Source organism: Rhineura floridana, chromosome 7 (assembly GCF_030035675.1).
Source record: "Rhineura floridana isolate rRhiFlo1 chromosome 7, rRhiFlo1.hap2, whole genome shotgun sequence".
In the NCBI taxonomy this organism is placed as follows: domain Eukaryota; kingdom Metazoa; phylum Chordata; class Lepidosauria; order Squamata; family Rhineuridae; genus Rhineura; species Rhineura floridana.
The window spans coordinates 8869412-8897255 of record NC_084486.1 but is presented as its reverse complement, the minus strand read 5'-3'; the positions used below and the strand labels follow the sequence as shown (position 1 = coordinate 8897255).

The window sequence follows — 27844 nt, the reverse complement described above, 5'->3', positions numbered from 1 at the left end:
GTAGGTCAACCTCAATCCAAAAGATAAGGTATTTATTTCTTACCAATTACTGAAATGTAAACCAGGAAAAGCTCTGGATGGTACAACAGTATGAAGTCATTTACTCCAAGTCAATGAAGCTCTGTTCACAGTTGTCATTTTGGAACCAAGCACCAGAGGCAGTTACTTTGCCCCGTTTATATTCGCCAGATATGACACGCATTTCTTATACTCAGGCATTTGGGGCTCTTTTTCATCAGCTCCAGATTTCCCTCCCCAAATGCACCCCCTTCTCATTAGGCAAACAGTTATTTTAAAAGTATGACACGTATTAGTGTTCGCTTGAGACACAATCGCTAACTAGGTAGCATTTGACGTTACTGGATCCAAAGTCATTCCTTCAGTGAAAGACAATCTGAAGTTCCAAGCAAACAAGTTAGAGATGGCTGAGGAATAGGTAGTAACTTAACTTTGCTGCATTTCAATGGGTGCCTCTTAGCCTTGTTGCTGACCAAACATAAATAAGAAACTTTTTGTGTGCAGTCATACTCATAGGAGTTAGTCAGAAATACTTCACACAGATGTGAATTAAACCCAGTACTCTTTAGCCAATTAATCTTTTCATTATAGATGGTTTTGAGAAGGGCCAACAATACTCATTTGGAACTGTACCATTTACATTGCATTCAAAAAAAGAGAACATGGGGAACCAGATCCTGGCCCTCCTACTCTGTTGATAGGCTCTTGTGTTAGCCAGTGTGTGATAGTACAAAAATAGTCTTGTAGTGATGTAGAAGGCAATGAAGACATCAATGGAGTAATGTTCATGTGCAGCCAAAATGAAGAAAATTCCAAAGAGATTCAGCACCCACGACAAAGTGTGCAAGAAGTTCCAGCTTCTTGGTGTATCTAAGGAAGAGAATTGAGCAATCAACCAATCTTAATTTCTCAGGTTTTACAATGACATGGCAAAGCAATACTCTGGCCAAACAGCTAATTAGGGGCAACAAGGTTTAATATACTCTTCTGCAGCTGTTAAATTGCCACATGGCTGCAGAGGGTAAGGGAAGAACAATCCCAGTCACCATCCACAGGACCAAGGACTGCTTGGAGATTCTTCCCATTCATCCAAGCAAGGGGAAGGGCAGCATGGTCCTCACTGTTAATGCTTGTTAATAGGCATTCTTTAAGCAACCTCTCTCCTACATTTTCTCCTTCTGTGTGCATTTTAGATTTAAGACTAAGAGGGCCCCATATTTCTTTTTTGACCCACTCATCTGCTAGAAAGGGGTTCCCAAACTGTGGCCCGTGACCACCAATGGTCCGCAAGCTTCATTCAGGTTGTCTGCAGCATGTCCACATTAAATATACCTATTGATTTTTAACTGTATTTTTATTGCTGCTTTTATTTCTGATATTGTCTTTTATGGTACTGCAATCTGAATTCTATGGAATGCAAATTGTAATACTTATAAGCAGGGCTGTGGAGTCGGAGTCGTGGAGTCGGGAGCAATTTTGGGTGGAGTCGGAGTCGGTAGAAATGTACAGACTCCGACTCCGATTCCTTCATAAATGGCAAATGTATATTAACTAGTAATAACAAATTTACTGTAGTAAAATGGTAGCACAAGGCATTTCATCACCACCCAGGGATTGGGCTCATGGGAGTTGTAGTTCAAAAAAGTAACTTTTCCAAGCTCTGGATTCACGTGGTGGTGATGAAATGCCTTGTGCTATCATTTTACTACAGTAAATGTGTTATTACTAGTTAATATACATTTGCCATTTATGAAGGAGTCGGACAGTAGAAAAATAGAGGAGTCGGAGTCGAAGGTCTGGCGTACCAACTCCACAGCCCTGCTTATAAGGTAAGAAATAAAAGATGCAATAAAAACACAATTAAAAATCATACAGTAACTAGCACAGTATTACATTTGTTACAACAGGCAGAAAAATAATTAAGTGGTCCAAGGCCATAAGCAATTTTCAAGAGTCCATTGGAAAAAAAGTTGGGAACCACTGTGCTCGTAAACCAACAGTAACTAAGCACTATACACAATATGTAAATGCTTTTCATATTATTCATAATATCCTTTGTACTGATAAAAGATTCTTTACATGGCACCAGTCCACAGATCATGGAGACTGGTGAAACTGAAATACTATACCCTTTTCTTTCACTTCTAAACATGAATGACAATTCATTGAATGTTCAGTCATTCATATCTATGCTTTCAATAATAATCCAGTCAATTACAAGTCCTACTGCCACTTACGTCTACCAGTTTCCTGCCCCCCAATACCCAGTTTCCCCCCTCAATGAAACCTTTATCTGCTAAGTAGAAAACGTTGCATAACAGCAAAATATAGAAAAAAAGGAGTGGAAGTAGTGACCTGATAGATTCATGATGTTGATGACCGTATGCCATTTTAACACTGTACTTACATTCAGTGACAAAGAAGTTCAGCATAGTTAGGACAACAGTATGGCCACTGAACATGTAGTCTCCACAGGTATGTACTCCTGTTAGCGTCATGCCAAAGCCACTCCAAATTGCAAAGGCTCGTTGAAGTTTTGCCCATACATTGCCATACAACTAGAATTAGAACCATGCATAAAATTTTAAGAACACACCAAGAACACTTAAGATCTACCAAATGAAAAGCACTGCATTTGTCTCCAGTTTACACAGCAGTTTCCATAGACAATTGAAAAGCTTTGACTTCCTCAGAGATATTCAGCAGAAAAATACAGTTTCACATTTCACCCCAAATGCATCATGCTCTAAATCATACTCTGCATGTACATTATATAAATACATGTTTGTATTTACATGGTTTTCACAGCCCCTGCTCTTCCAGTCACTCTCTTAGTTAGCACAATATAGGGAGCTTTATAAACATGTGATTGATTGATTGAAACTTTATTTTTACCCCGCCCTTTTTCCAAACTAGAACTCAGGGCAGCTTACAAATAGAACTACATGTAGTTAAAAACATAAAAAACATACAATTAAAATACAATTAAACTATGCACAACCTTAAAAGGCACTTAAAAATCTAAAAACAATTTAAAATAATACAACTTAGCATTTATATAGCATTTTTAGAGCATTCAACGTGCTCCATATGCATTCTCTCAGTATTCTGTACAACACCCTGTAGACAGGTCAGTATTTTCTCTCACCCTCCCATGTACAATATAAGGATAATAAGCTTGCTAAGGCCACTTAGTGAGCTCATAGTTGAGGAGACATTTATGATTGTGAGAAACCTTTAAGGAATACCATAAAGTAATATTGATTCATATTAAATAGGCAGCCTGGCAACATTTCCTTTCTCCAAGTCCCTCAGACTATATCTAACTTATTCTGTGGCTTTATGATGTACCCATCAACACCAAAAACCCACTCAACATACTACATAGTAATACAGTCTTCCCCAAAATGATGCCCTCCAAATACTTTGGACTACAACCCCCATGAGCTCCAGCCAGCACAGCCAATCATCAGAGATGTTGGCAGTTTAGTCCAACACCATGTGGAGAGTACCAGGTTGGAGGAGGCTACCAAAATATCACAGGGCAAAATTTGTTACTATAACTAGGCAGAGTGTACATATGGAAATGTTAAAGAGTGTTCCAGAGAACTCATGTTGCCCATATAGGCCAAAGAGAAAGACACCTTCTAGAACTTTTATCAGGCTACTGTAGCAAGCTCAACAACCTGCTTTCAACATACTAGGACTGAAGTTTGGAGAGGGACCATAGTTCAAGTGCAGAGCCCATGTTTTGCAAGCAGAAGGTCCCAGATTCAGTCCATGGCATCTCCAGTGAAGGTGTCACATAGCAGATGATAAGAAAGACCTTCAGACCCTCTGCCAGTCAAATACCTGGCTAGATGGACAAATAGTCTAGGCTGGTGAAAGACAGCTTCCTATATTTCTAATGTGTTTGTAAGAAGTTTAATTCTGTCTCAGGACTGTAGCAAATGCAGAAGAAAACCTCAGCATCTGGGGAGGGGGGTTAGGGAGAAGAAATGGTCGCTTACCTTTCCAGAACACTGCAAATGTTGGCCAGGCACAGATAACGAGGTCACAAACATTGTAATACAACGTAACAAGAACACAGTACCCATAAGACTGAATAACCGTCGTAAAAGGATTGATCTAGAAACAAGCAGCAAAAGTATGAGTTGTTTCAATTGAGTACTTTGGCTTGGATATTCACTTAAGGAACTTCTTGGAAGAAAAGCTTTTAGTCCCCTCCTCCATCCCAGCACCTCATTCCAAATTGTGCAGGAAACATCACCCCCCCACACTCAACTTCTAGAGAGGCTTTGGAAGTACAGGTGGCAGGATAAGACCAAAACCTTTCCTTCTGGGAACTTCCTTAGGATCCAAACTCGGTTTTGAATTTATTAGTCGCCCATCTGGTTGGCTGTCCAGCCACTCTGGGCGACGTACAACATAAGCATACAATACGTAGGCATTAAAAATCTAAGAACAATGAAGATAAAATCTAACCCACCCCAAAAGCCTGCCTGAAGAGCCAGGTCTTCAGGCCCGGCAGAAGCTCAACGTAGAAGGGGCATGGCGGAGATCATTTGGGAGGGAGTTCCATAGGGTGGGGGCCACAATTGAAAAAGCCCTCATACGTGCGTCAGTGGCATGCCATCTAACCCCTGCCAAAAAATACGTTGGGATACATGGCATAAGCACTGCACTGCAATTTGCCAAACAAGTCTACCACAGTTTTTCCACACCACCACACTTTCTCATCAGTTTTGCAGTGGTGACTGAGCCACCTTGCCAGATGCTGCAAATCAACATCTTATGTGAATTAGCTGCCATGGATTCAGTTATAACCTGCATCTGCAATGCTTGTGCACCTTACTATTCTCTCTTAATGATGAATCAAGTTATCTTCCATTTTTCTCCAGAGTAGTAGCACACAACAGATACACATAATTTCTTCAAACTAGATTGTCTACTATTTCCAAATTAAAAGCAACTGAACTCTACCTGTGTTTGTGAAGGAGAAGAACAAGCAGCCAGATGTAGCAGAGAATTACCCCACATACTTCAGTCATGGCAAAAGCCCATGGTATCCTAGGAACACTAAAAACAGAAGAGAGGAAAAGCATGATGATATGTGCCACAAGAATCAAGGTCTTTGAAGTCTGCAGTTCCCAGCAAAATAAATGATAATTATAGGTAACTGGCATAATTAAAAAATTAAATATCTGATTTAAAATTGATTCATTTATGTACCTAACCATTCAGCACATTGTCTAACATTACTTGCTGTTGGTTTCAAACCCATGTTGGTACTTAAACATGCAATACCAAGTAGCAACTTGCCAGAAGGGTCACATTTTTCTTGAGATAAATATCTTTCCCATCTTAAGTTTTGCTTTACTGGCCTAAAGCTGGGAAAAGTAATCTGGCAAGAAGCAAAACAAATGGACCATTTGCAGGGCCGGCACCAGAGGACGGCCAGGTTGGGCCCTGGTCGAGGGCTCCTGCGGCCCAGAAGAGCCCCTGAAAGGCCCTTCCTTTAGTGCTCTTGTTCCATGATCTGTGGCAGCGTCGGCTTCTGACCCTGCCAGAGATTGTAGAGAGGGAGCTCCCAGGCACCCCCCCATATAATCGGGCAGGCCCATGATGCCTATCTGCATGCCCCACCTACTTCTCCCATTGTGGTGAATGCTGGCCGTGCTGTGTGTGCTTGCCTGCCATCAACCAAGATGGCGGCAGGGACATCAGCCCCTTAGGGAAGTCTAAGCTGTCATCTTGGTTGATGGTAGGCATGCACGTGCAGCACAACCAGCATTCACCATAGTGGGAGAGGTGGGTGGCACATGTGGGTGGGCACCATGAGCCCAGGGCAGGCTGGTGCCCAAGAGCTCAGTCATGCCTGGCACCAGCCTTGACCATTTGTTTAACTATCTATAGCCCTAAGGCATAAAAATCAATGGGTTAAATTGGCTCTGTTCCAAACAGAGTTTTGGAAGCTGATCACTAGACAAAACAGCAGCTTGATCTAGTAGTCAGAAAAGTGTAAATGTGCCTACCATACTTAATTTTATCTGAACCCAGGTGAAATGAAGTCCTGGAGGGAAAACACACACACCTGGATTTTTTATTTTTCTAGTGGAAGTATTAGGATTTTTTTTAAGGCAACATTTTAAAATCTTGTTTGAGCTCCTCTTTATTTCCTCAAAATGATTCCTAATATCTATGTAAGGTGCTAGATAAGATTTATGGCCTCTTCATGTGCTACTTGTATGAAGGAGCACTGCTTGCATAAAAGGCCTCCGTCTCCCTGGCCCAAGTTATTCTGAAATGGTTCAAGAGCTACAAATTCAACCTCTCTCCCACCCAAAAATTTCATTCAATAAAAATACTTGTAAATACTGTTTAGACTTGAGAATTTTTTTAATTGGGGAACTCCACCGGCTTCCATATATTCTCCAAAACCTTCCGATTCTTCAAGATGATTGCTTCACTTTCAAGCTTTGTATCACTAAAATGGTTCCTCCAGTTGCCCAAACAAAAAGCAAAATAGACAACCATTTACTTGTCCCACAGTATGTTAATTAAGAGTCCACTACTGCATTAATAGTTTCTAGCTAAATAATCAGATGTTCAATAAATTGTGTTACAGAAAGAGCCAAACATCCCTAGACCAGATGGATGGGATATGGCCTACTCTGGATGGGGTTACACTGTCTCTGAAGGAGCAGGTTTGTAGCCTGGGATACTCCTGGATTCATTACTGTTGCATGAGGCTCAAGTGGCCTCAGTAGCACGGAGTGTCTTCCATAAGCTTTGACTGGTGGTCCAGCTGCACTCCTATCTGGACAGGAACAGCCTAACTTTGGTTGTCTATGCTCTGGTAACATCTAGGTTAGACTACTGCAATGCCTTTGAAGAATGTTCAGAAACTGCAACTGGTGCAGAAATTGGCAGCCTCATTGTTGACTGGTGTAAGTCAGTCTGAATGTATAACACCAATTCTGCCATGACTACACGGGCTACCAATTAGTTTCCAGGTTCAATTCAAAGTGTGGCTTTGACCTATTATGCAGCTCTTGGCCCCAATGCACCAAGGACTGCCTCTCCCCTCATGAATCAACTCAGACCCTGCAATCATCATCAGAGGCCCTTTTTCATGTGCCACCTCCATAGGAGATTCGGAGGGTGGCAACGTGAGTAGAGGCTTTTTAGGTGGTTGCCTTCTGACTGTGGAATGCTCTCCCCGAGGAGCCATGCCTGGACCCATCTTTATCCAACTTTAGGTGCCAGAAAAAGACTGCTCTTTTTTACCCAGGCATTTTGCCCTTGATGAGGGGATCTTTGCTGTTGATGACCTTTTCTAGTCACCTACTGATCTATTGGTGGTGTTTATTTTAACTGGTTTTTAATTGTCAGAAGTTTTATTGATTATGCTGTTTTTAACTGATTAATGTAAATTGCCTTGCTCACCTGGGTGAGAAAAGTGACCAGCAAATATAACAAATAATAATACATCTAAGAGCCTAAGAACTATACACTTCTATTGGAGTGTTACAACTATGCTGTCTACATACAGTAAAATAGATCTTTCTATTATCCACAGTAAGAGCCAGTGTGGTGTAGTGGTTAAGGTGTTGGACTACGACCTGTGAGACCAGGGTTCGAATCCCCACACAGCCATGAAGCTCACTGGGAGACCTTGGGCCAGTCACTGCCTCTCAGACTCAGAGGAAGGCAATGGTAAAACCACCTCTGAATACCGTTTACCATGAAAACCCTATTCATAGGGTCAACGTAAGTCGGAATCGACTTGAGGGCAGTCCATTTCCATTTTTTCCATTATCCACAGTTAGGCAGTAAGCTCGTAGCCTCTGAGTTTGGATAAACTCTTAATTTTAAAAAATTAAAATGGGGCTGAATACACCCTCATTTTATGTCCCTAATCACAGGAATATTATTAAGCAAAGAGCCAAAAGGCAAAGAACAAAAGGGGGAGCAAAAATCAAGATGCTAGAAAAGTAGGAATTTATTGTACGTATAAACCCAATGAGTTTCAGCCTGTTGATTTTCAGGCCTTAATCAGGGCTATAAATAAAACAGCAAGAACAAATGTAAAATCATACATCTAAAATCCATAAATCAGTCTATGATTTGGGTTGCGTTGGGTTTATAGATTCAATAATGGATCCTGAAGGTTTTCAAAGGGCTCTGGGGGATTTTCCGGCTGATAGGACTGGCGCTCCTGCTGAAGCCCTGGTCGCTCTGTGGAATACGGAGATGACCCGGGCTGTAAACACGATCGCTCCTGCACGCCCTCTCCTGTGTAGAGCTCATACAGCTCCATGGTATACTCCGGAGCTGAGAGCGATGAAGCAAGATAGGAGGAGGCTTGAGCGGAAATGGAGACGAACTCCCGACGGATACAATTATGCGCTGGTTAGTGCTTCGACTAAGCTCTATGTAGGAGCAGTGAAGGCAGCTAAAAAACATCATTTTGCTGCCACTATTAAATCATCTCTTTGCCGCCCAGCGGAGCTCTTTCGAGTTGTCCGGGGGCTTCTCCATTCAAACCCTCCGGACACGGTGGAATCACTGGAGGCCCGCTGTAATCAGTTTGCCGATCACTTCCAGAATAAGATCTCATGTATCCGCCAGGACCTAGACTCTCAAGTTATAGCAGTAGATCCTAGTGAGATGTCCGGAGCACAGTCTTGTCCTGTTTTGTTGGATGAGCTTCAGTTGGTTCAACTCGAGGACGTGGACAAGGTGCTTGGACAGGTACGTGCAACCACTTCGGTACTGGATCCTTGCCCCTCCTGGCTGATAAAAACTAGCAGGAATGGAACAGGTAGCTGGGCCAAGGAAGTGATAAATGCCTCTTTACGAGAGGGAGTGGTCCCGGGCTGTCTGAAAGAGGCAGTGGTGAGACCACTCCTGAAAAAGCCTTCCTTGGACCCAGACAATTTTAACAGCTACAGGCCAGTGGCGAATGTTCCATTCCTGGGCAAGGTCTTGGAACGGTTGGTTGCTGGCCAGCTCCAGGCGCTATTGGATGAAACTGATTATCTAGATCCATTTCAATCGGGTTTTAGGCCCGGTTTTGGCACTGAGACAGCCTTGGTCGCCCTGTACGATGACCTATGTCGGGAAAAAGACAGAGGGAGTGTAACTCTGTTGATTCTCCTTGATCTCTCAGTGGCTTTTGATACCATCGACCATGGTATCCTTCTGGAGAGGCTCGCGGAGTTGGGAGTTGGAGGTACTGCTTGGCAGTGGTTCCGCTCCTACTTGGCGGGTCGTCTCCAGAAGGTAGTGCTTGGGGAACATTGCTCGACACCGCGGGCTCTCCAATATGGGGTCCCGCAGGGGTCAGTTTTGTCCCCCCTGCTTTTTAATATCTACATGAAGCCGTTGGGAGAGGTCATCAGGAGTTTTGGAGTGCGTTGTCATCAGTATGCTGATGACACGCAGCTCTACTTCTCCTTTTCATCTTCTTCAGGTGAGGCTGTCGATTTGCTGAACCGTTGCCTGGCCTCGACAATGGACTGGATGAGAGTTAACAAACTGAAGCTCAATCCAGACAAGACTGAGATGCTGTTGGTGGACGGGTTCTCTGATCGGATGGTGGATATATACCCTGTCCTGGACGGGGTTACACTCCCCCTAAAGGACCGGGTTCGTAGTCTGGGAGTCTTTTTAGACTCTTCCCTCTCACTTGAGGCTCAAGTAGCCTCGGTGGTTAGGAATGCGTTTTACCAACTTCGGTTGGTAGCCCAGCTACGTCCCTATTTGAGTAAAGAGGACGTTACATCAGTGGTACATGCTCTGGTAACCTCACGTTTGGATTACTGTAATGCGCTTTACGTAGGGCTACCTTTGAAGACAGTTTGGAAGCTACAACTAGTGCAAAATGCGGCGGCCAGATTGCTGACAAGGACCAAGCGGTCCGAGCATATAACACCTGTTCTGGCCAGCTTGCACTGGTTGCCAATATGTTTCCGGGCTAGATTCAAAGTGTTGGTATTAACCTATAAAGCCTTATACGGTGCGGGACCACGATACCTTGCGGAACGCCTCTTCCGATATGAACCGGCCCGTGCACTACATTCTGCTACGAAGGCCCTCCTCCGGGTTCCAACTCACAGGGAGGCCCGGAGGGTGATGACAAGATCTAGGGCCTTCTCAGTGGTGGCCCCCGAACTATGGAACAGTCTCCCTGAGGAAGTACGCCTGGCGCCGACTCTGCTCTCCTTCCGGCGCCAGGTCAAAACCTTCCTATTCTCTGAAGCATTTTAAGTTACACTGATTTAATTTTAAAAATGTTTATTGTGTTGGATTGTTGCTTGTATTTTAGTATTGTTTTGTTATTTATTGTATTTTTATGCTGTTTTATGTTCACCGCCCAGAGAGCTATTGCTAGTCGGGCGGTATATAAATTTAATAAATAAATAAATAAATTCCTACTTTTCTAGCATCTTGGTTTTTGCCCCCCCCCTTTTGTTCTTGGTTTGGATGCTAACCACTTCTTGTTATTACCAAAAGGCAAAGATCCAACTTTCAGATGGATATTTGAATAGAGCTATAACAATAATAATAATAATAATAACTGTTGATATCAAAAAGCTTTCCTTACACATCTCCCTGTCAATGGCATGGAAAATGGTCTTAAGATCTATATAGTCTGCAGATAGGTGACCTTTCCATCACAAAACATTCTTACATGCTATATGGGTTGATACAAAACAATTACCCACTGTAAAATGTCTAGACTTAAAACCAACCTGTATTTCAACAAAAACTCATTGTTGGTTGCCCTGTTTTTGAGCTTATGCAATAAGTATTTGGAGACATAGCTTAGCCACTGTGTATTTGAATTACCAGTAATATAATGGAAGGTGTTAACCCTCCCTTTCTAATGAATCTGAACAATAAAGTTCTATCCATGTAGGCTATTATCAGTTAAATTGAGAAAAAGGTTTTCAGATCACAGGACCCAACAACCTAAGTTGTATTTTAAGGACAATTAAATATATTATGCTCCCCTAGGGTCTGTTGTTTAATAACAGATCAACTCTACTGTACCCATGATGCCATAAATCAGTACTGAAGAAATCACAATGACAATACAAAGACAACTACCACCCAGTCGCAAATACCCCTTTTTTAGGGAAGGTGATTGAGAGGGATGCGGTGCAGCAATTGCAAGTACTCTTGGATGAAACAGATTATCTTGACCCATTCCAGTCTGGGTTCAGGCCTGGTTATGGGACTGAATCAGCCTTGGCTGACCTGATGGATGACCTCTATTGGGAGAAGGACAGGAGTAATGCAATCCTGTAACACCATTTTTATGCAGAATTAGTCACACTGTCCTTATTTGGATGTATGTATTTTGACTTATTAAGCTGAGACACACCAAAGCCTTGTGCTCGTGCACACCCCTTCCCTTCTTGGAATGCTATATTTCAATACTTCCTGAGTTAATTAACCATAAATTCCAGATTGCAAAAATACAATTACCAGGATTAGAAGTGTGAATCATAGTGCACTAAGAAGGGAGAATCAGTGGGGTGGCATGAGGTCGGAGCACAAAGATACAAGGCTCATGCATTTCTGAGCATCACAAGTTGAGATATTACATTCAAACCAGGCCCTGGGTAATAGATTAGGGCAACTGTGACTATATTAGATTCCAAAACTTTATACTGTGCAAGGAATGCTGGAAAAATCTAAATACGGCTACAGATATTTGATAAACAACCTTTTCTGATCTCAAACAAATACCAGCTTTTTTGACATCGATAAGTGACTGAACAGCAACAATAGAAATAATCTCATATTCTAGCAGTACCATTCACTCTGTTTTTAACATCTGTGTAATCCTTATCGAACCACAGTGGTCCACCACATTTAATCTAGAAGATCTTGTAGGGCACAAAACATTAATAGTGGCAGAGATGAGATGGAGAACCTGCGAACCTCCAGATGCTGTTGGACTCCAGCTCCCATCACCCCTGACCGTTGGCTATGCTGGCTAGTGCTCATGGGAGCTGGATGCAATTCCCAGTTGTCACTTTGTTAAAATAAATCCATATCATATATCTACAAAAAGAGCGAGAGTCTGCAAGTAATATTTGACAGCTCCAATTCCCACTTTTGTATCCTAAGCACAATAAATCTCTTCAATACATTACAAGAGAAGCATGAAATGCCAGATAATTTTTCAGTTCACTACTCTTACGCCAAGTTACAAAAATCAAGATCTTCATTCATTTCTATGGAGCATTTACCTATGCTGCCTGCTCCTTAAAGCAATGTCTTCCTCAGTTATAGTCGAATGCTGTTTATTGGGGCAAAGGACATTTTATCGCACCATCAAATGAGCTGTCTTTTCTGAACTGCAGTGCTTTCTTGCAAGATCATTTCCCCCCTAAACTGAGACTATCTTTTTCCTATTACTAACGTGATCCATTTCTGTTGCACATTTACTTTTCTGCACATTCCCTTTTCATCGTTCACATTTTGTCCACCATTTCATTTATTCATGCCTACTTCTTTACACAGCAATTCAATGCTGCACCCTCACTAGCTCATTCTGCCAAACAAACTTATTCCCTTATTTTACAAATTTATATCCCTCCCTTCGATGCATATACATGCAGGGTGGCTAAGAATGCATACAGTGAATAATAAAATTAAAATAATAAAATTTGGGGGGAAAATGAATTTTAGGGTAATTTGCACTAGAAAATTTTTAGCTTATGCAAGAAAATTTTCTGATGCTCTAGAAAGTGATCCATTTAACCTTTTTTATTTGTATTTAGTAAAGAAAGCAAACCATTTTGAAACTGCCAAGCAGCTTGCCTAATATTGTGTTTGTAATTGGCATCCATTCATTATTATGAAACAGAAATTTTTCTGTTGAAAGAGTGAGCCCCGGAAAAAGTTTATTTTAGAAAATTTGTCCCACATCACTAGAACCAAGTAACATGGCCACAAAATTAAGAACAGAAAATCACTAGTAGCACAAAACCAGTATCAATGTTCTAAAGTCTGAGAAAAAAGCTATTCTTTGCCTGGCATCAAAAGGAGGCAAAGTGTCAGTCAAACCTCCCTAGGGAGAACATTCCAGAACCAGGATGTCAAAAATGAGAAACCTTTGCCTTGAGACACCACCTCCTTACCTCCAATGGCAGAGGAACCTAGAGGAGGGCTACCAAATTTGATCTTCACATGGGTCACAATGGAAACAAGTAATCCTTCAAATATTCAGGTCCCAACTAAAACCATTTCAAAAGTAAGCACTCTGAATTGTGTTCAGAAACAGAATGGGAGCCAGTGAAGCTGTTTAAGAACCAGTGCCATGTGTTCCCAGCAGCCAGTCCCAGTTAACAGCCTGTTTTTAAAATATTTTAGAGTGGTTTTAGTGTTTTCTTTGCTGCCCTGGGCTCCTTCTGGGAGGAAGGGTGGAATTTAAATTAAAATAAATAATAATAAATAACTGCAGTTTCCACCAGCCTTTAAAGGCAGCCCCACATTTAATGCACTATGGCAGCTTACTTTGAAAGTTACCTGAGCATGGATAACTTTGGCCAGGCTCTTGAGAGGTGTGCACAAGAGATTGGCACCACAGGAGGAGGGGGCTCACTCAGACCTTCCAGCAGTGGGATGCTCCCACCTCTTCTCCCAGGTTCCTCCCTCCCCACTTTCTGCCTTCTGGTAATCCAACCAGTGCTGGCTCCTAGTAGCATTATATAGGGTAAGGTGTGTGACTGATTATTCCGCAGCCACAAGCACTTAGGTAAAATATATAACCCTAAAGAACTGCTAAACAATTACACTTTTTAAAAAAAAGAAAATACCCACATAGGGACTGGGCATTCTAGGAGAGTTTTATGATAAAAACCAGTTAATGTGTTGTCTGTGGACAGTAACAGCTAATATACATTTTCCAGTTTACAAACACTGTCAGCAGACAGCCTTGCACATTTCAAAATGCTCAGATCTGTTCCTACCATATAGATTTTTTTAAAAAGCACAGGATGGAACAACTAGCATATCACTAAAAATGTACTCTAACCACAAAAAGCACATTCCAAAGAAAAGTGAACCAAGTAATAAATTTAAAAGCTAAAATCTGAGCTATTATGACCTAATCTGTAATAGCTTCTCTTCAGTCATCGCCCTCTTCTTACCCCGTCTGTTTAGCAAATTATAATCATGGCAGGCATTTTTGTTGCCCTATGAAGTCTATGTATTAACCTTTCAGCCTTGCTTTCAAATCAATCTACAATCACTGTCAGCAACCCTCGCTCCTTGGAGACAGCATATGTCCATTGTAACATCACAACAAATTCACAACTGCTTGAGACTTCTACTGAAATTATTCTGCAGTCACATGCCTTTGTTACTAAAAGGGTAATAAGAGAGGCCAGTCACTGAGACTATTGTAATCTTCTGGCCTTCTTTTCCTGCTTACAGTCCTTCACCATTCATTACTCCGAATCTTTCTCAGTGCCCTGATAAGAGCAATTCTACCCTTAAACAATTTCACAGTTGTTGTATGTTGCTCTTCTTGCTCCCTACTGGGATTTTTAAATAACAATTTTTAAAATAACTGATGTCTAAATTCAGTATCAAATTTTGTAGGCATTACTTTATTGACTGATAGCCAGGAATAATGCCTTGAGGGTACAGAAAGGGTAATCTGGCCCTAGTCACCAGTTAGAGCTGCTGCTGCAAGCTTGCATCCTTCCCTCCTAAAACAGCATGCATAAGAGTTCCCAACAGCTTACTGGAAGGGCAGTAAATGCTTTGATGGTGTTTATAGAATTGTTTTCCACTTCTTTCTTTCGTTCTTTAAAAGATGCGAATGTTGAAGTGTTGTAACCCACCTAAAATGTTATGGATGGGTGGGACATAAAGAATGATTAATGAAATAATTAACATGGATGATCAGGGGACTGGAAATAAAGCCCTATGAGGAAAGACTGAAAGAACTGGGCATGTTTAGCCAAGAGAAGACCAAGGGGAGATATGATACCATTCTTCAAGTACTTGAAAGGTTGTACCACAGAGGAGGGCCGGGATCTCTTCTCGATCATCCAAGAGTGCAGGACATGGAATAATGGGCTCAAATTACAGGAAGCCAGATTTCAACTGAACATCAGGAAAAACTTCCTGTTAGAGTGGTATGACAATGGAACCAATTACCTAACGAGGTGGTGGGCTCTCCAGCAGTAGAGGCCTTCAAGAGGCAGCTGGACAACCACCTGTCGGGTATACTCTAACTTGGATTCCTGCAATGAGCAGGGAGCTGGACTCAATAGCCTTATAGGCCCCTTCCAACTCTACTATTCTATGATTCTAATAGAGAATGGCATAGAAAACAGCCTTATAACAAACCAGACCACTGGTCCATCTAGCTCAGTAGTGTCTACACTGACTGGTAGCTGCTCTCCAGGGTTTTAGGCAGGGGTTTCTCCAACCCCTACCTGGATTAAACTTGAGGCCACCTGTGTGCAAAGCACATGCTCTACCACTGAGCCATGGCCCTTTCTTGTAAAGGTGGTATTACTTGAAATAAACTGAACGCAGAGCTGGCTTAATTCCTTTGTAATATAAATAAGGCCTACTCTAAAATTGACACTGTTGCATAAAAGAAAATTACATAAATTCATCCTTCAGATACAGCCCTCTTCCTGGAAGGAAAAATCTGGAACTTAGACTAAGACATCAACTGCCAGGAATCAGAAGGAACAGCAGTGAATATATCTCCATATTCTTAATACATTGTATTGGGGGGCAGAGGGCATCAATACGACATGTTGACAGAATACCCAGGTCCAGTTTCTGAATGAAAGAAGCTGTTTGGGTCATCCTATTTCATTTGGGAAACTGCAGCAATTTAACATTATTATGAACTGGACACTAGATGCGGCATGTAAGCTGCTCAGGCAGAGGTGTTTGCTGACTGAATAAAGTTGGTGATAGAGCGTCCTTCTTGCTCACAGATGCATGAAATCCAGAACTTCCAAAATGGACTCTGAATTACAAAGCTCGTTTGACTGTACTAATTAATTTCCAGTAACTTCCATGCTTACAGAAGGGATCACTTTTACATGCTTATTAAACTTAAGAAGATCACATTGCTATGTTAACGCTGGAAAAGGTTTGGTTAAAATTTTAACTGTTCTCTTTTTAACCCATTTTCTCTCCCCCTCCGTATCCCTTGCTGCACTGTCTGCACCAGAGGTCCTTTTGAACTGTTCTCCATTAACCCTACTTTTTCTCCAGGTAATCCATCCTCTCTCTGATCAAGCACATGTCAGTCACTACCCTTCTTCTGTTTCCCCATCCACTGTAGCATTACCTCTCTTCAGTAGTTGTTTTTTATCTCACCATCTCAAAGGTATCTGCACCCCACAGCACTCTCCTCTGCAAAACCAGATCTGCGTTTTCTGTTTTCACTCCTCCAGAAATTCATGCCAGTAAAGCAGTCTTAGTGGCCTCATTTGCATGTCACACAATAAACCACAGTTTGTCTTAAACCATGGTTTAATTGTGAAAGTGCCTCTTCCCTGCTGCATGGGTTTCTGTGCTGCTTCTCCGCACCACTACACAGCGCCTGCATGGGCTCAAACAAGCCATGCTATGGCTTGCCATGTTGTATTAAATTGGAGTATCGTTTATTTGTTTCAAACAAGCCATGAGAGGTAAGCTTTAGATATTTTCACAAAAAAGTGGGAAGTGTTTATAGTTCCCCAAAGGAGGTTTGGATATTAATCCAGACTGCTTCCAGCAGGTGCTTTTCATTTTTTAAAAAAACTGGGGGACAAAGTATGAAATTTTGTGAAACATATACTTTGGCCACAACAGTCGAGCAATTCTGTGTTTTAACCCTTTTTCTTTTACAGGTTAAAGCACTTACCTGTCTAGGAATATGTCTGGAAGTGGTGGATATGTTTGCATGTCAGGAACTCGCTCATGCACAATAACCATGACAAACGATGTGAAGCCAAACACAATAAAAACGTATATACAACTCAAAGCTGTCTTCCAGTACTCTGGGTCCAGTCTTCGCGTAGAATGTTTATTTTTTCCATTTGCATACTGATACTGGTCAATGTTCAAGTCAGCAACAGGTTCGCAGTCATCACAATCCCGTTGCACTTCACCATTGCAAAACCAGTCTGTTCCTTGCAGAGAGCTAATCACAGGTGACAGTGAACCAACAGGACTATCGCTGTTATAACCAAGCTCTTCCAAAACTTCAATGTGATGCTTCTGTAATTTGCGTATTGACAACATCAGCCTTTTGATATCACCTAAAATCTTGATTTCCAGAGGAGGAGACCTCAAGTCATATTCAGTCAGGGTCAGTAATGTAATCCCATCCAATCTATGTTTCTCACACAAAATGTCCACGTACTCACAGAAGCCTTCATCCTTCAGCCATTTGGCTACATGCCTGGTAGACCAACGCTGAATGCAAAGTTGGCTGTTGCCTTCCATTTTCTCTACCTGGTAAAAATCAGAAGTTTTAGAGAATGAGAAGGCACTGCCCACATCAAGACAGCATCAAGTTTTTTACATTGTTGTGACTCACTCCTGGGACCCTGTGGTGCAGGGTGGTAATATAACTATAATCATCATCCTCTTAATGTTATTGTTCTAGGAGACAATTTTAAAATGTACTTCAGAGAGATTAAAATATCTCTTTCCTATTAAATAACAAAATTACACTGTGAATCCTAAATTTAATTTCTACAGCCCACCGGAACCTTGGTGCTACCAACAATGGTGACCGGTACAGTTCACTTGGGCAGGACTAACCATATTATAAGCAGATGTGGAGCACCTTCTGCCACTTGTATTTCCTTAGATCAGGACCAAAGTGTTTATGAGGGAGATGCAAGTTGCTTATAATACAGTAAGGTTCTCTTTTTGGCATTGAGGTTTTATCCTATCCTTCCTCCCAAAGGAGCTCAGGGCAGCAAACATCTGTGATGAAAACACAATTAAAAACAAAATAAAATATTTACAGTGCCTTGCAAAAGTAATCAGACCCCTTGTTGGGCAAGATGTAAATGAGACCTCACTGTGCCCCCTTCCTTCAGGTAAGGCACAGAGCTTGATTGGACTGAAACCAAGGAAGGAAGGAAAATACATACACAAACAAATACTTTGATCCAAGAATCTATCAGCACCAGGCTACCACAGACAGGCAACCGTGGTCAGACAGACAACTTTATTCAGAACTCCTTAGTGCTATATAGGACTTTGGGTACAGTAAATAATAAACATCAAAGACGGACATAAAGGTAGTAGGACATAAAGGTAGTAAAATGCGGAAGAATTACATAGAGTACTTCCTTCAAGGATAGAAGAGGATATCACATTCCGTCCATTCTCCTGTCAAGCTGACACTTACTTATCTGTAAGGGCTTTGAAGTCCTTGAGGAAGAGACAGAGGAGCCAGTACAATGCTTGATGAATAAACAAAGAATTCCTCTAAGGCAAACAAGTAATTACCCCTCACATTTGATCTACATACTTAGCAGTGAGGATACACACCTTCACGGGAATAGGAATCTTAAAAGGACAGCAACTCTCACAAATTCTGAGAGACTAAAAGTAAGAGTAAGGCTTGTTCTGAGCACCCATATAATTTTACTGATAACACCCTGACCAATGCGCTCGTATTACTCAGTTATAAATGGTACATTGTAATTTCGTTCTGTCTGACAGAGCTGTGGAGTCGGTACGCCAGACCTCCGACTCCTCTATTTTTCTACTGTCCGATTCCAACTCCTTCATAAATGGCAAATGTATATTAACTAGTAATAACAAATTTACTGTAGTAAAATGGTAGCACAAGGCATTTCATCACCACCACGTGAATCCAGAGCTTGCAAAAGTTACTTTTTTGAACTACAACTCCCACAAGTCCAATCCAAGTCCATTTATGAAGGAGTCGGAATCGGAGTCAGAGTCTGTACATTTCTACCAACTCCGACTCCACCCAAAATTGCTCCCGACTCCAACTCCACGACTCCGACTCCACAACCCTGCTGTCTGATATTTTATTTTGAAACACTGAAGCTCAAAATCAATTATTGTAAGGTGACATTGGCTTTATGTTGGGAAATGTTTGTAAGAAACATAAAAAACTGAAACCTTTGCATAAGTATTTAACCCCTGTGGTGTGGAAGCTCTCAGTTTACACAGATGAAAGGAACTGCCCTATCGAGGACACAATTACCTTACCATTGGCCTCCATCTGTGAACCACTAAAGTTGCTGTCACCTTGTCAGGATAAAACCCCCACTGTTGAAGGATCATTGGTCAGGCTGTGGATCTGAAGGAAAATGAAGACCAAAGAGCATTCTACAGAAGTTAGAGATAATGTAATATCTATAGATTAAGAAAAGGGTACAAGATAATATCGAAGTGTTTGGATATCCCAGTGAGCACAGTTGGATCAATGATCAGGAAGTGGAAGCTGCATCACATCACCCAGGCAATGCCAAGAAAAGACTGTCCCTCAAAACTCAGCGCTTGAACAAGAAGGAGACTTGTGAGAGAAGCCACAGAGAGGCCAACAATCACTTTGAAGGAGCTATAGAGTTCAGTGGCTGGCAGTGGAGTAATAGTGCACCTGTCAACCATATCAAGAGCTCTGCATAACACTGGCCTGTATGAGAGGGTGGCAAGAAAGAACCCGTTACTCAAAAAGCACCATCTGAAAGCACATCTAGAGTTTGCCAGAAAGCATGAGAGTGTCCCAGATGTGATGTGGGAAAAAGTTTTGTGGTCAGGTAAGACCAAGATAGAGCTTTTTGACCAAAACTCAAAACCTAACACTGTCCATACCTGAAGACACACCATCCCTACCATGAAGTATGGTGGTGGCAGTATCATGCTGTGGGTATGCTTCTCATCAGCAGGAAATGGGCATCGAAGGAAGAATGGATGGAGCAAAATACAGGGAAATACTACAAGAAAACCTGCTTCAGTCCACTAAAAAACTGAAGCTTGGAAGGAAATTCACTTTCAGCAGGACAATGATCCCAAGCGCAAGGCCAAAGTAAGATTGGATTGGCCCAAGAACAAAACGGTTAATGTCCTACAGTGGCCCAGTCAAAGTCCTGATCTCAATCCCATTGAGAATCTGTGGCACTCTTTGGAAATTGCAGTCCACAAGTGACGTCAAAGCAACCTGATCGATCTGGAACAAATCTGCCAAGAAGAATGGGCCAAAATCCCTCCGACACTGTGTGCAAAGCTGGTACATACCTACTCCAAAAGACTTAAAGCTGTTATTGCAGCGAAAGGTGGCTCTACTAAATATTAATTGGGCTGAATACTTATGCAAGCAACATGTTTCAGTTTCCCAACATAAAGCCAATGCCACCTTACAATAATTGATTTTGAGTTTCAGTGTTTCAAAATAAAATATCAGACAGAACGAAATTACAACGTACCATTTGTAACTGAATAATATGTGAACATTGGTCAGGAGTCTGAGTACTTTTGCAAGTCACTGTAAAACTGTTAAAAGACATCTAAAAACAATGACACAAAAAACATGTAACCAATCACGTTTCTGAATAGGCTCGCTGAAACAACTATAGCAAAGCAATTTCATGAACCATCATTAGCATAAAGAACATGACCAAAAGTTTCATACCTGGCAACCCTAAAAGAGAGGGGAAATTAAAACCAAGGAAAAAACCCTTCCTCATCAAAGGCTGGTGAACTAGCATACCTATTACTTTTTGTATATAACCTCAGAGTGGATGAATTGGCTCAAAAGGTTAAACATATAAAATCTAAAATGTACACATTTTATTTATCACTATATATGCTGTCATTTAGTTTAATAAATGAGGACCAGTATTATTTTACAAGACTATATTATTAAAGAACTTTAAAAAATTAGCATAATAGTGATGTTCAGGGATGCATGCTAATCTCTCTGTAGCCAAAACAGCCCTACCCATGCACAACATGGAAGTCCCTGCATACCTGGCAGAACTCTGAGATTTACTTAACTACAAAAAAATTGAGAGAAAAAATCCTCAAAGAGAGGCAAATCTGCCTAAAAAATTACTAACACAGAACACGTGTTCATAATCATACTTTTCCATGGGAACCAGAACTATATCTTTGGTGCATCTAAGTAGATTTTTGGATCCTGGCCATTTAGAAGAGGATGAAGATGAGCAATTCTCAAAGGGTTTGAATACCTCAAAAAGGTGAAGCTAAGATATTAAATTATTCTCTCACTCTAACATAACATAATCAAGCAAATATTGTTTTCTCTCTGAAGATGAAAATTCTGATTTTTTGGAAATAATCTAGAAAATAATTAAGACAATCCACCTAAAGCCACAGTTTTGATTCCAAACTCTACTAATGTTACATACTGTGATGAGAAAATCACATTCCCATGCACTCGCTCAAAAATACTACAGGAACACTGTGTATTTTCAGTATTGTATTGCTATTATAGCCAAGCAAGTGTAAATATATTGTAGTCTTACAAAGAGCTATAGAAAAGTTATTTGCCTACAAACATTTTTATTAGCCTTCCTGCGCACACTTAATTTGTGGCATACTGATGGCCTGAAAGAACAGAGAACTCTTTTTTTCAATTTAAAGGAACTTTCCTGCCTAGAAGTCATGAGGCAATTCTTACTCATAAGCAAGTGGGTATTTTCAAGCCTGATACAGCAGGTAAGTGTCAGACCCAACTCATTCTGATGCTCACCTTCACTGAGAAAGCTGGTCACATGACACAAGGAAAGATATTTTTAAAAGATGCACTAGTTCCCTCACAATGGGAGACGGGCAGATCTCTTAACTAGGAGGCCCCTGTGCCTACGGTTTTGGCTTTCCGGATGGCATTTTCTTTCTTCTGCCTCTTCCCACCCTCCTCAATTAGAACTGCATGGTCAACAAAAGAAAGAAATGCTACTGCTCCATGCTCCCGGCAGGCAGGTACCTTCCAAGTACTCTTCAGCATTCCCATCAAGTCCAGTGCACTCTCATATGAACAGAGAAATGAAGTGTGCTGTTCAGCATGATGACCATAGCATACATTTACAATTACAAGGGACTAACAGGAAATGTCTACATTCAGAAACATGCAAAGAAACATGCAACTGCCTACATGTGGAATCAGATTCCCTTATCCTGGTGCTGTCCATAAATGTTTATGCAGTAATAATGTGTGGCAGGAGAAGCCCTGACCTCCTAGGCCCAAACACTGGTATTTGCTCTGCTTCTAAGATTAAGTTTGGTTGGTGTGCACTCCCAAGGAATGTTTGTTGGTTTGTTCTGAGGAGTAGGTGAAAGGGAAGGGAGTCTTGTGGCACCTTAAAGACTAACACATTTATTACTGCATAGATTTTCATGGACAGCACCAGGATAAGGGAGTCTGATTCTTTGTTTCAGGGTCTATGTTTCTACATGTGGAACCTTGTCCCTGCCAGGACAATCAACAATATAACTAAATAGTAAGCTGCCATGAAAAATCTAGACGGTGCAAAGGTGGGATATAAATCTATGGAATCTTACTTTTTGACTGAAAAGAGCAAAGCCAACAGAACAAAACCTCTGCAATCTCAAACCTTCAGAAGATCCATTGCACATATCACTTTACTGAGCATTTGTGTTGCCACTTCCTACTGAAATTGCAAACTGAATTTCAACATTTTCTTGCCTAAACGCCCATAAAGCTGATTTTAAGAAGGTCCTAGTCTTTACCTCAACAGATATAAATCAAAATTAAGAGAATAACAAAACACTGGCTCACCAGAAGATTATTCTCAAGGTTTTTTGAAACATTCAGAAGGCAGTCACTTAAAGGATTAACCCAATAAATACTCCTGATGCCCAAAGAATTCAATTACAATTCCTCTAGAAGAGATATCAAACAACAGATTCTTTCCTTGGCACAGCAGGAAAAGGACCAACCTTCAAATTTCACATAGTATGAGTCACTCACAGTGCTGAACAATCATACATACTGTACACCAATACATCAAAGGTCATCTGTGATAGTCTTGTACTTGGGAGAAAGTTCACCATGAGCTCCAAATGTTGGAGAAGTGGGAGGGTCAAATGCCTGAAGAAATAATGCTCTCTCAATGGACTATTTTTGCCAGTAGCTCGACAGATTTGTTGTTTTATTTATACTCTATTTTTCTATAAGAATATGTACTCAAAGCAGATTACAAGTTTTGTTAAAGGAACAGTCAAACAAGATTTCTTACTGTTCTACAGCAAATTAGCATAATAAAAATATTTATGTCAATCTGTATTGTAAACCAGGGACATTACAAAAAGGCAGGGATCACCAACCTTTTCGGACCAGAGAAACTGTCACAGGCACCACAGGCACACTGCAACCAAGCTCACACTGCAACCTACTCTATTGGCTACAATAAAATGCTTCTTTCAAACCTAATTTCAGTGAGGGGAGAGGCCCCTGTGGATCCCAGGGAAGCACTCTGCAGGCACATGTGTGCCTGCTAGCACTGCATTGGTGACTCTTGCAATAAGGCTTCACTACTGGGTTCCACACAGGGTTAAGTCAGTACCTTGTTAAAATAACACCGATTAAAATCTTTGGACAGACGTCAGAAGAAACTGTGTCATTCATGCTTGCTACTTGGGTAAGCATTATGGTTTGCTATTTTAAATAGATTTCCTGGTGAGGAAATAACATAGCCTATTTCAAACAAAATATTTGTCCCCAATAAAACAACACATCTGGCCTACTTGACTGAAGATGATCGTATGTATACTTGAATACAAGAGCAGCAAAGACAAATCAAAATGGAAAGAAAAAAACCCTAAAGGAGCACAGGTACAAATGTGTTCTACTTTGCACATTTTGAGTTTTACCTCCTAACAGGTATCTGATCCCCAGACTTCACACAGATGCCATCTTTCTGTACAGTGACAGAGGCAAGTGCAAACTATGCCAAATAATTTCCATGTAGTTTTGCTTTCTAATAACAGAAACCCTTTCTTAAGAATATGGCACTGGAAACAGTATCTATCAAGCTTGGTCAGCTTCTGGTACTGGTCGCTTCTAACAGTAAGGCTATCAATTATAATTATACCCATTATGTAATAGACATTTAATAGTCACAAGCTGGAAAAGTTTCCAAATTTGATTTTATGGCAGCACAATATGGCTAAAACATCCAGGTATTATTGACTTGATTTGAACTCCCATAAAGTATCTGTGGAGGGTTTCTGCTAAACCTCCTCTATTTGGGGATTTTCTTTTATGGAGATTTCATGCCCAAACGATTTCATTTTTAAAATATTTCTAGGCCAACGTTCTGAGCAGACCAATAGGAATACAAAATATCAACAATGCAAAAAAGAGCAATCAAGTCGACCTATCTCCAATAAAAGCCAATAAAAACCATATTGATCCTAGGACTGCTGACTGTTGTAATGATGATCTAAGTTTACATTTTAAATGTTAAATGCTTAAATGAGTAGCGTTATGCAATCTACACATCACAAAAAATGTAACTCTGATAAAGAGCAACATCCTCAATACAATTCCCCATGCTACAGAGAAAAACAAAACAAAATTAGAAGTATTAGCTGTGTTTTAATCATCAGCATCCTACAGTTCTACTGAATAATATAAGGCAATCATTCCCAGGCTGAATCAGCTCATCAGCAGAGCAAACGTACATTACTAGAGCAAGTAGAACGGCACCAGGCTATTTCACACAACAGGGAAAAGCTGGGAATCCCACCTAGATTCTATGGTAAGCAAGTTGCCACAAGTTTTGTTTTCACAGGTAGCACGCTGGCAGGAAATCTAACAAGAGGAATAAAGTCTAACTCCGCAAACAACTTGCAGCTGTTCCTGAAAGAGTAGTGAAACACTTTTAAAAGTATTGTTTAAAATATTCAGTCAATAATAGTGAATTATGCAGTTCCTAAAGCCAAAATCCTAAAGCCAAAATCCAGAGGTAATAATATTATAGTGACTATAACATTACTATTACATTAGTCTAGACCAGCCTTTCCCAAACAGTGTGCCTCCAGATGTTGTTGGACCTCAATTCCCATCTTTCCTGACCATTGGAAATGCTGGCTGAGGCTGATGGGAGTTGTGGTCCAACAACATCTGGAGGCACACTGGTTGGGAAAGGCTGGTCTAGATTATTAAACAACCAACAATCATAAGGCTTTGTTGTGGAAAACCTGAAGGACATCTTCATATGTCTGGTCCAAACCAGGAGTCTGCTAAGCATATTGTTTCTGCAACATAGTGGCAAGGCTTGCATACAAGGCAGGCTCAATTCTTACTTTAAACTTTACTCAAATTCCTCCATCTTCCATATCAAGTGAAATGAATATTTCACGCCACATCCATACAATCAAAGAACTTACATACATGTGAAAAAGTTCATTTCATGCAAACCTTCCATTTTCAGAACTAAATGAAGTTCAAAGCAGAAGTTCAGAATCTCAAGTTACGAATCTTTCAGGCACTGATTCTGATTGGAGAAAGAGAAGTTATATTAAAGGATATTTACTGAGAAAATCAAAATAACTAAATGTGAGTTTGGAATAGCTACTTTTCTCTAATGTTACTGTGACACTTGCATATCCATGGTTACTCAAAACATCCCACCAAATTCTATGGGATGTATTCCCCCAATTCTGTGCATAGGACTACAACCTCTGCATGATGATATGCCATCACAAAGTTTAACTGCATACCCAAACTGATTGCTACTTTTTAGTTATAAGAATGTTCATTTACCAAGCTCTTGTAAGTTTCTGTTCTGCATGGTAGCACCTATGTGTCTAGGCCCAGATATTAAAACCTTCCTTTAGTTTATTAAACACTTTCAATTTTTAACTCTTATTTTATTTTTTCCTATTTTCCCTAACTGGCAACTTAGCAGCTCCATCTCTGCATACATTTAAAAACTGTAAATACTGTTTTAATAAAACACACTTTGACTTCATAAATATATGAAATAGTTAAGTTACACAAATTAAATTTCATACTTAGTTAAACTAGATATACATCCCTAAAGGTTTGATAAGGAAGTATTTGCATATATTTCAATTTTTTCTAAAACTTTGTGTAAGTTCAAGTAACGCTACATATGCATTTACAGGATCAACTTGAGGGGCAAATACAGTTACTGTTTCATAAATCTCCATATTAGTTAGGAGTGGTCCCAGCACACAGCAAAACTTCCTTACAGAGAAGCTGGAAGGACTCCCCTGCACGCTTCAACCCTGGCTTTTTTTTTAAAGCCTTTTCACTGCCTCTATTGACAGTAATCTCATAAGACAGCGCGCAAAGTGATTTTTAGATGCTTATGAAGACAATATTGATTCCTGGTACAACTGGCAGCTCTCCTTTCATGCCCAACAGCAGCTGGGAAGGAATTTTCCTCTGGAGCATGGTTAAGAAGAAAGAGTTAACCCCCTCCCTGTTCTCTGCTGCCCCCATTCTGATCCCCTCCCCGACTGCTATTTGCAGTTTAAAATATTCATTCAACTTTTAATTACATGCTTAACCCAACATGATGTTGGGCCCTAATCCACCCAACTTCACATGCCAGTGCAGGAAAGGCTGTTGCATAGTACAGTATGCAAAAGGCAGAGAAAAATCTTCAAGTATGTTTAACAATTGAGGTTGAATAGAGAGAAAGCAACTTAGGCTGTGATCCTTGGCACAAGAATAGCAACATAACAGGTCTGCCTTCAAGTCTATATTTTATCTCTTAAGAAGCTGGAAGGATATGCTTTCCTCGGAGGAACATTGCACACAATGGAGGGGTCGTGCCTAATCTATACACTCAAACCCACAGCAGGATCGGACAAAATATACTGCATTCAACTTCCAACAACAGCCAGCCAGATGCAACTCCTGAAGCTCACAAGTCAAGCATAATGACGACCTTCTCCTGCTGTTTGTTATCAGAACCTGGCCTTGTGAATGACTGTATCTATACTTGGAGGCTTCATTAAAAAAAACAAGGCAGCTTTAAAAAGCTGCAACTCTATCGTCAAGTACACTTATAACATATTCCCACTCCAAAGGATCTAATGAGCCATATTGGCCGATTGTGAACAAGGAGGTGGGGAATGGATCTAGGGTTTCTTCAACCTAGTAGAAGAATAGTAAATTTAAATAAAAAGATCCAATAAGTCTAATCAGAAGCCTCATGCCCAGATTGTGAGCATCTCAAACAGCCACTCCCTGTTCCTGCACATCATCTGGTTGACAGATTCAGACTGCTTCTTGTACACGAAGGTGATACTCATCCAGCATTATCACTATTTAAAGATGTGTCCTCTGTAACTATGTCCAAAACAACGGTGTTGGATCAGACTAAAGTGTCATTTAGTCTACGAGTCTTATGTTAGACGCCCCTGCGAAGCTCACAAGCAGGGCAAAGATAATCACCCCGTTTTTTCTCACGAAGGAGCAACTAAAAAGTAGACTACTTCTGACCATGGAAGTTTCTTCAATTTACCACAGTAGCCATGGGGGTCCCGGGAAGGATCCTCCACACAAGCCTAGCTCTACCTCCACTTTGTAGAGAATAAGCTTCAACTCCCCGTCCCCACAATCGCCCCGGAGGTCAATCAGCCACACCAAGCCAAGCCCACCCGCTTCCTCCTCACCCGATAGCGCGGGGTGGCTCCGCTACGTATCGGCAGAGAGAGTCCAGGCCAAAGGGCTGCGCTTCTGTCGCCGGCGCTCCTTCCCCATCACACGGAATGAAGCGGCGGCAGCAGCGGCGACAGACAAGTCGACCCCGCCAGCCAGGCA

The 27844-nt window shown here is 41.0% G+C and overlaps 1 protein-coding gene across 2 annotated transcripts; it reads right to left on the bottom strand.

Moving 5' to 3' along the window:
- SAMD8 (sterile alpha motif domain containing 8) lies at nucleotides 1-27783 on the bottom strand. 2 transcript variants are annotated; one of them, XM_061634862.1, is made up of 7 exons: nucleotides 27697-27783; nucleotides 17833-18000; nucleotides 16928-17520; nucleotides 5002-5097; nucleotides 4029-4146; nucleotides 2426-2576; nucleotides 1-888 (listed from the first exon to the last, which is right to left on the bottom strand). In XM_061634862.1, the coding sequence occupies exons 2-7, from the start codon at nucleotides 17833-17835 to the stop codon at nucleotides 584-586; spliced, it is 1266 nt and encodes a 421-aa protein (XP_061490846.1). In that variant the 5' UTR covers nucleotides 17836-18000; nucleotides 27697-27783; the 3' UTR covers nucleotides 1-583. The 2 variants fall into 2 exon arrangements, with proteins under 2 accessions (XP_061490846.1, XP_061490847.1); XM_061634863.1 differs by lacking the exon at nucleotides 17833-18000 and having other exon boundaries at nucleotides 27697-27778.
- Nucleotides 27784-27844: the final 61 nt, after the last annotated feature.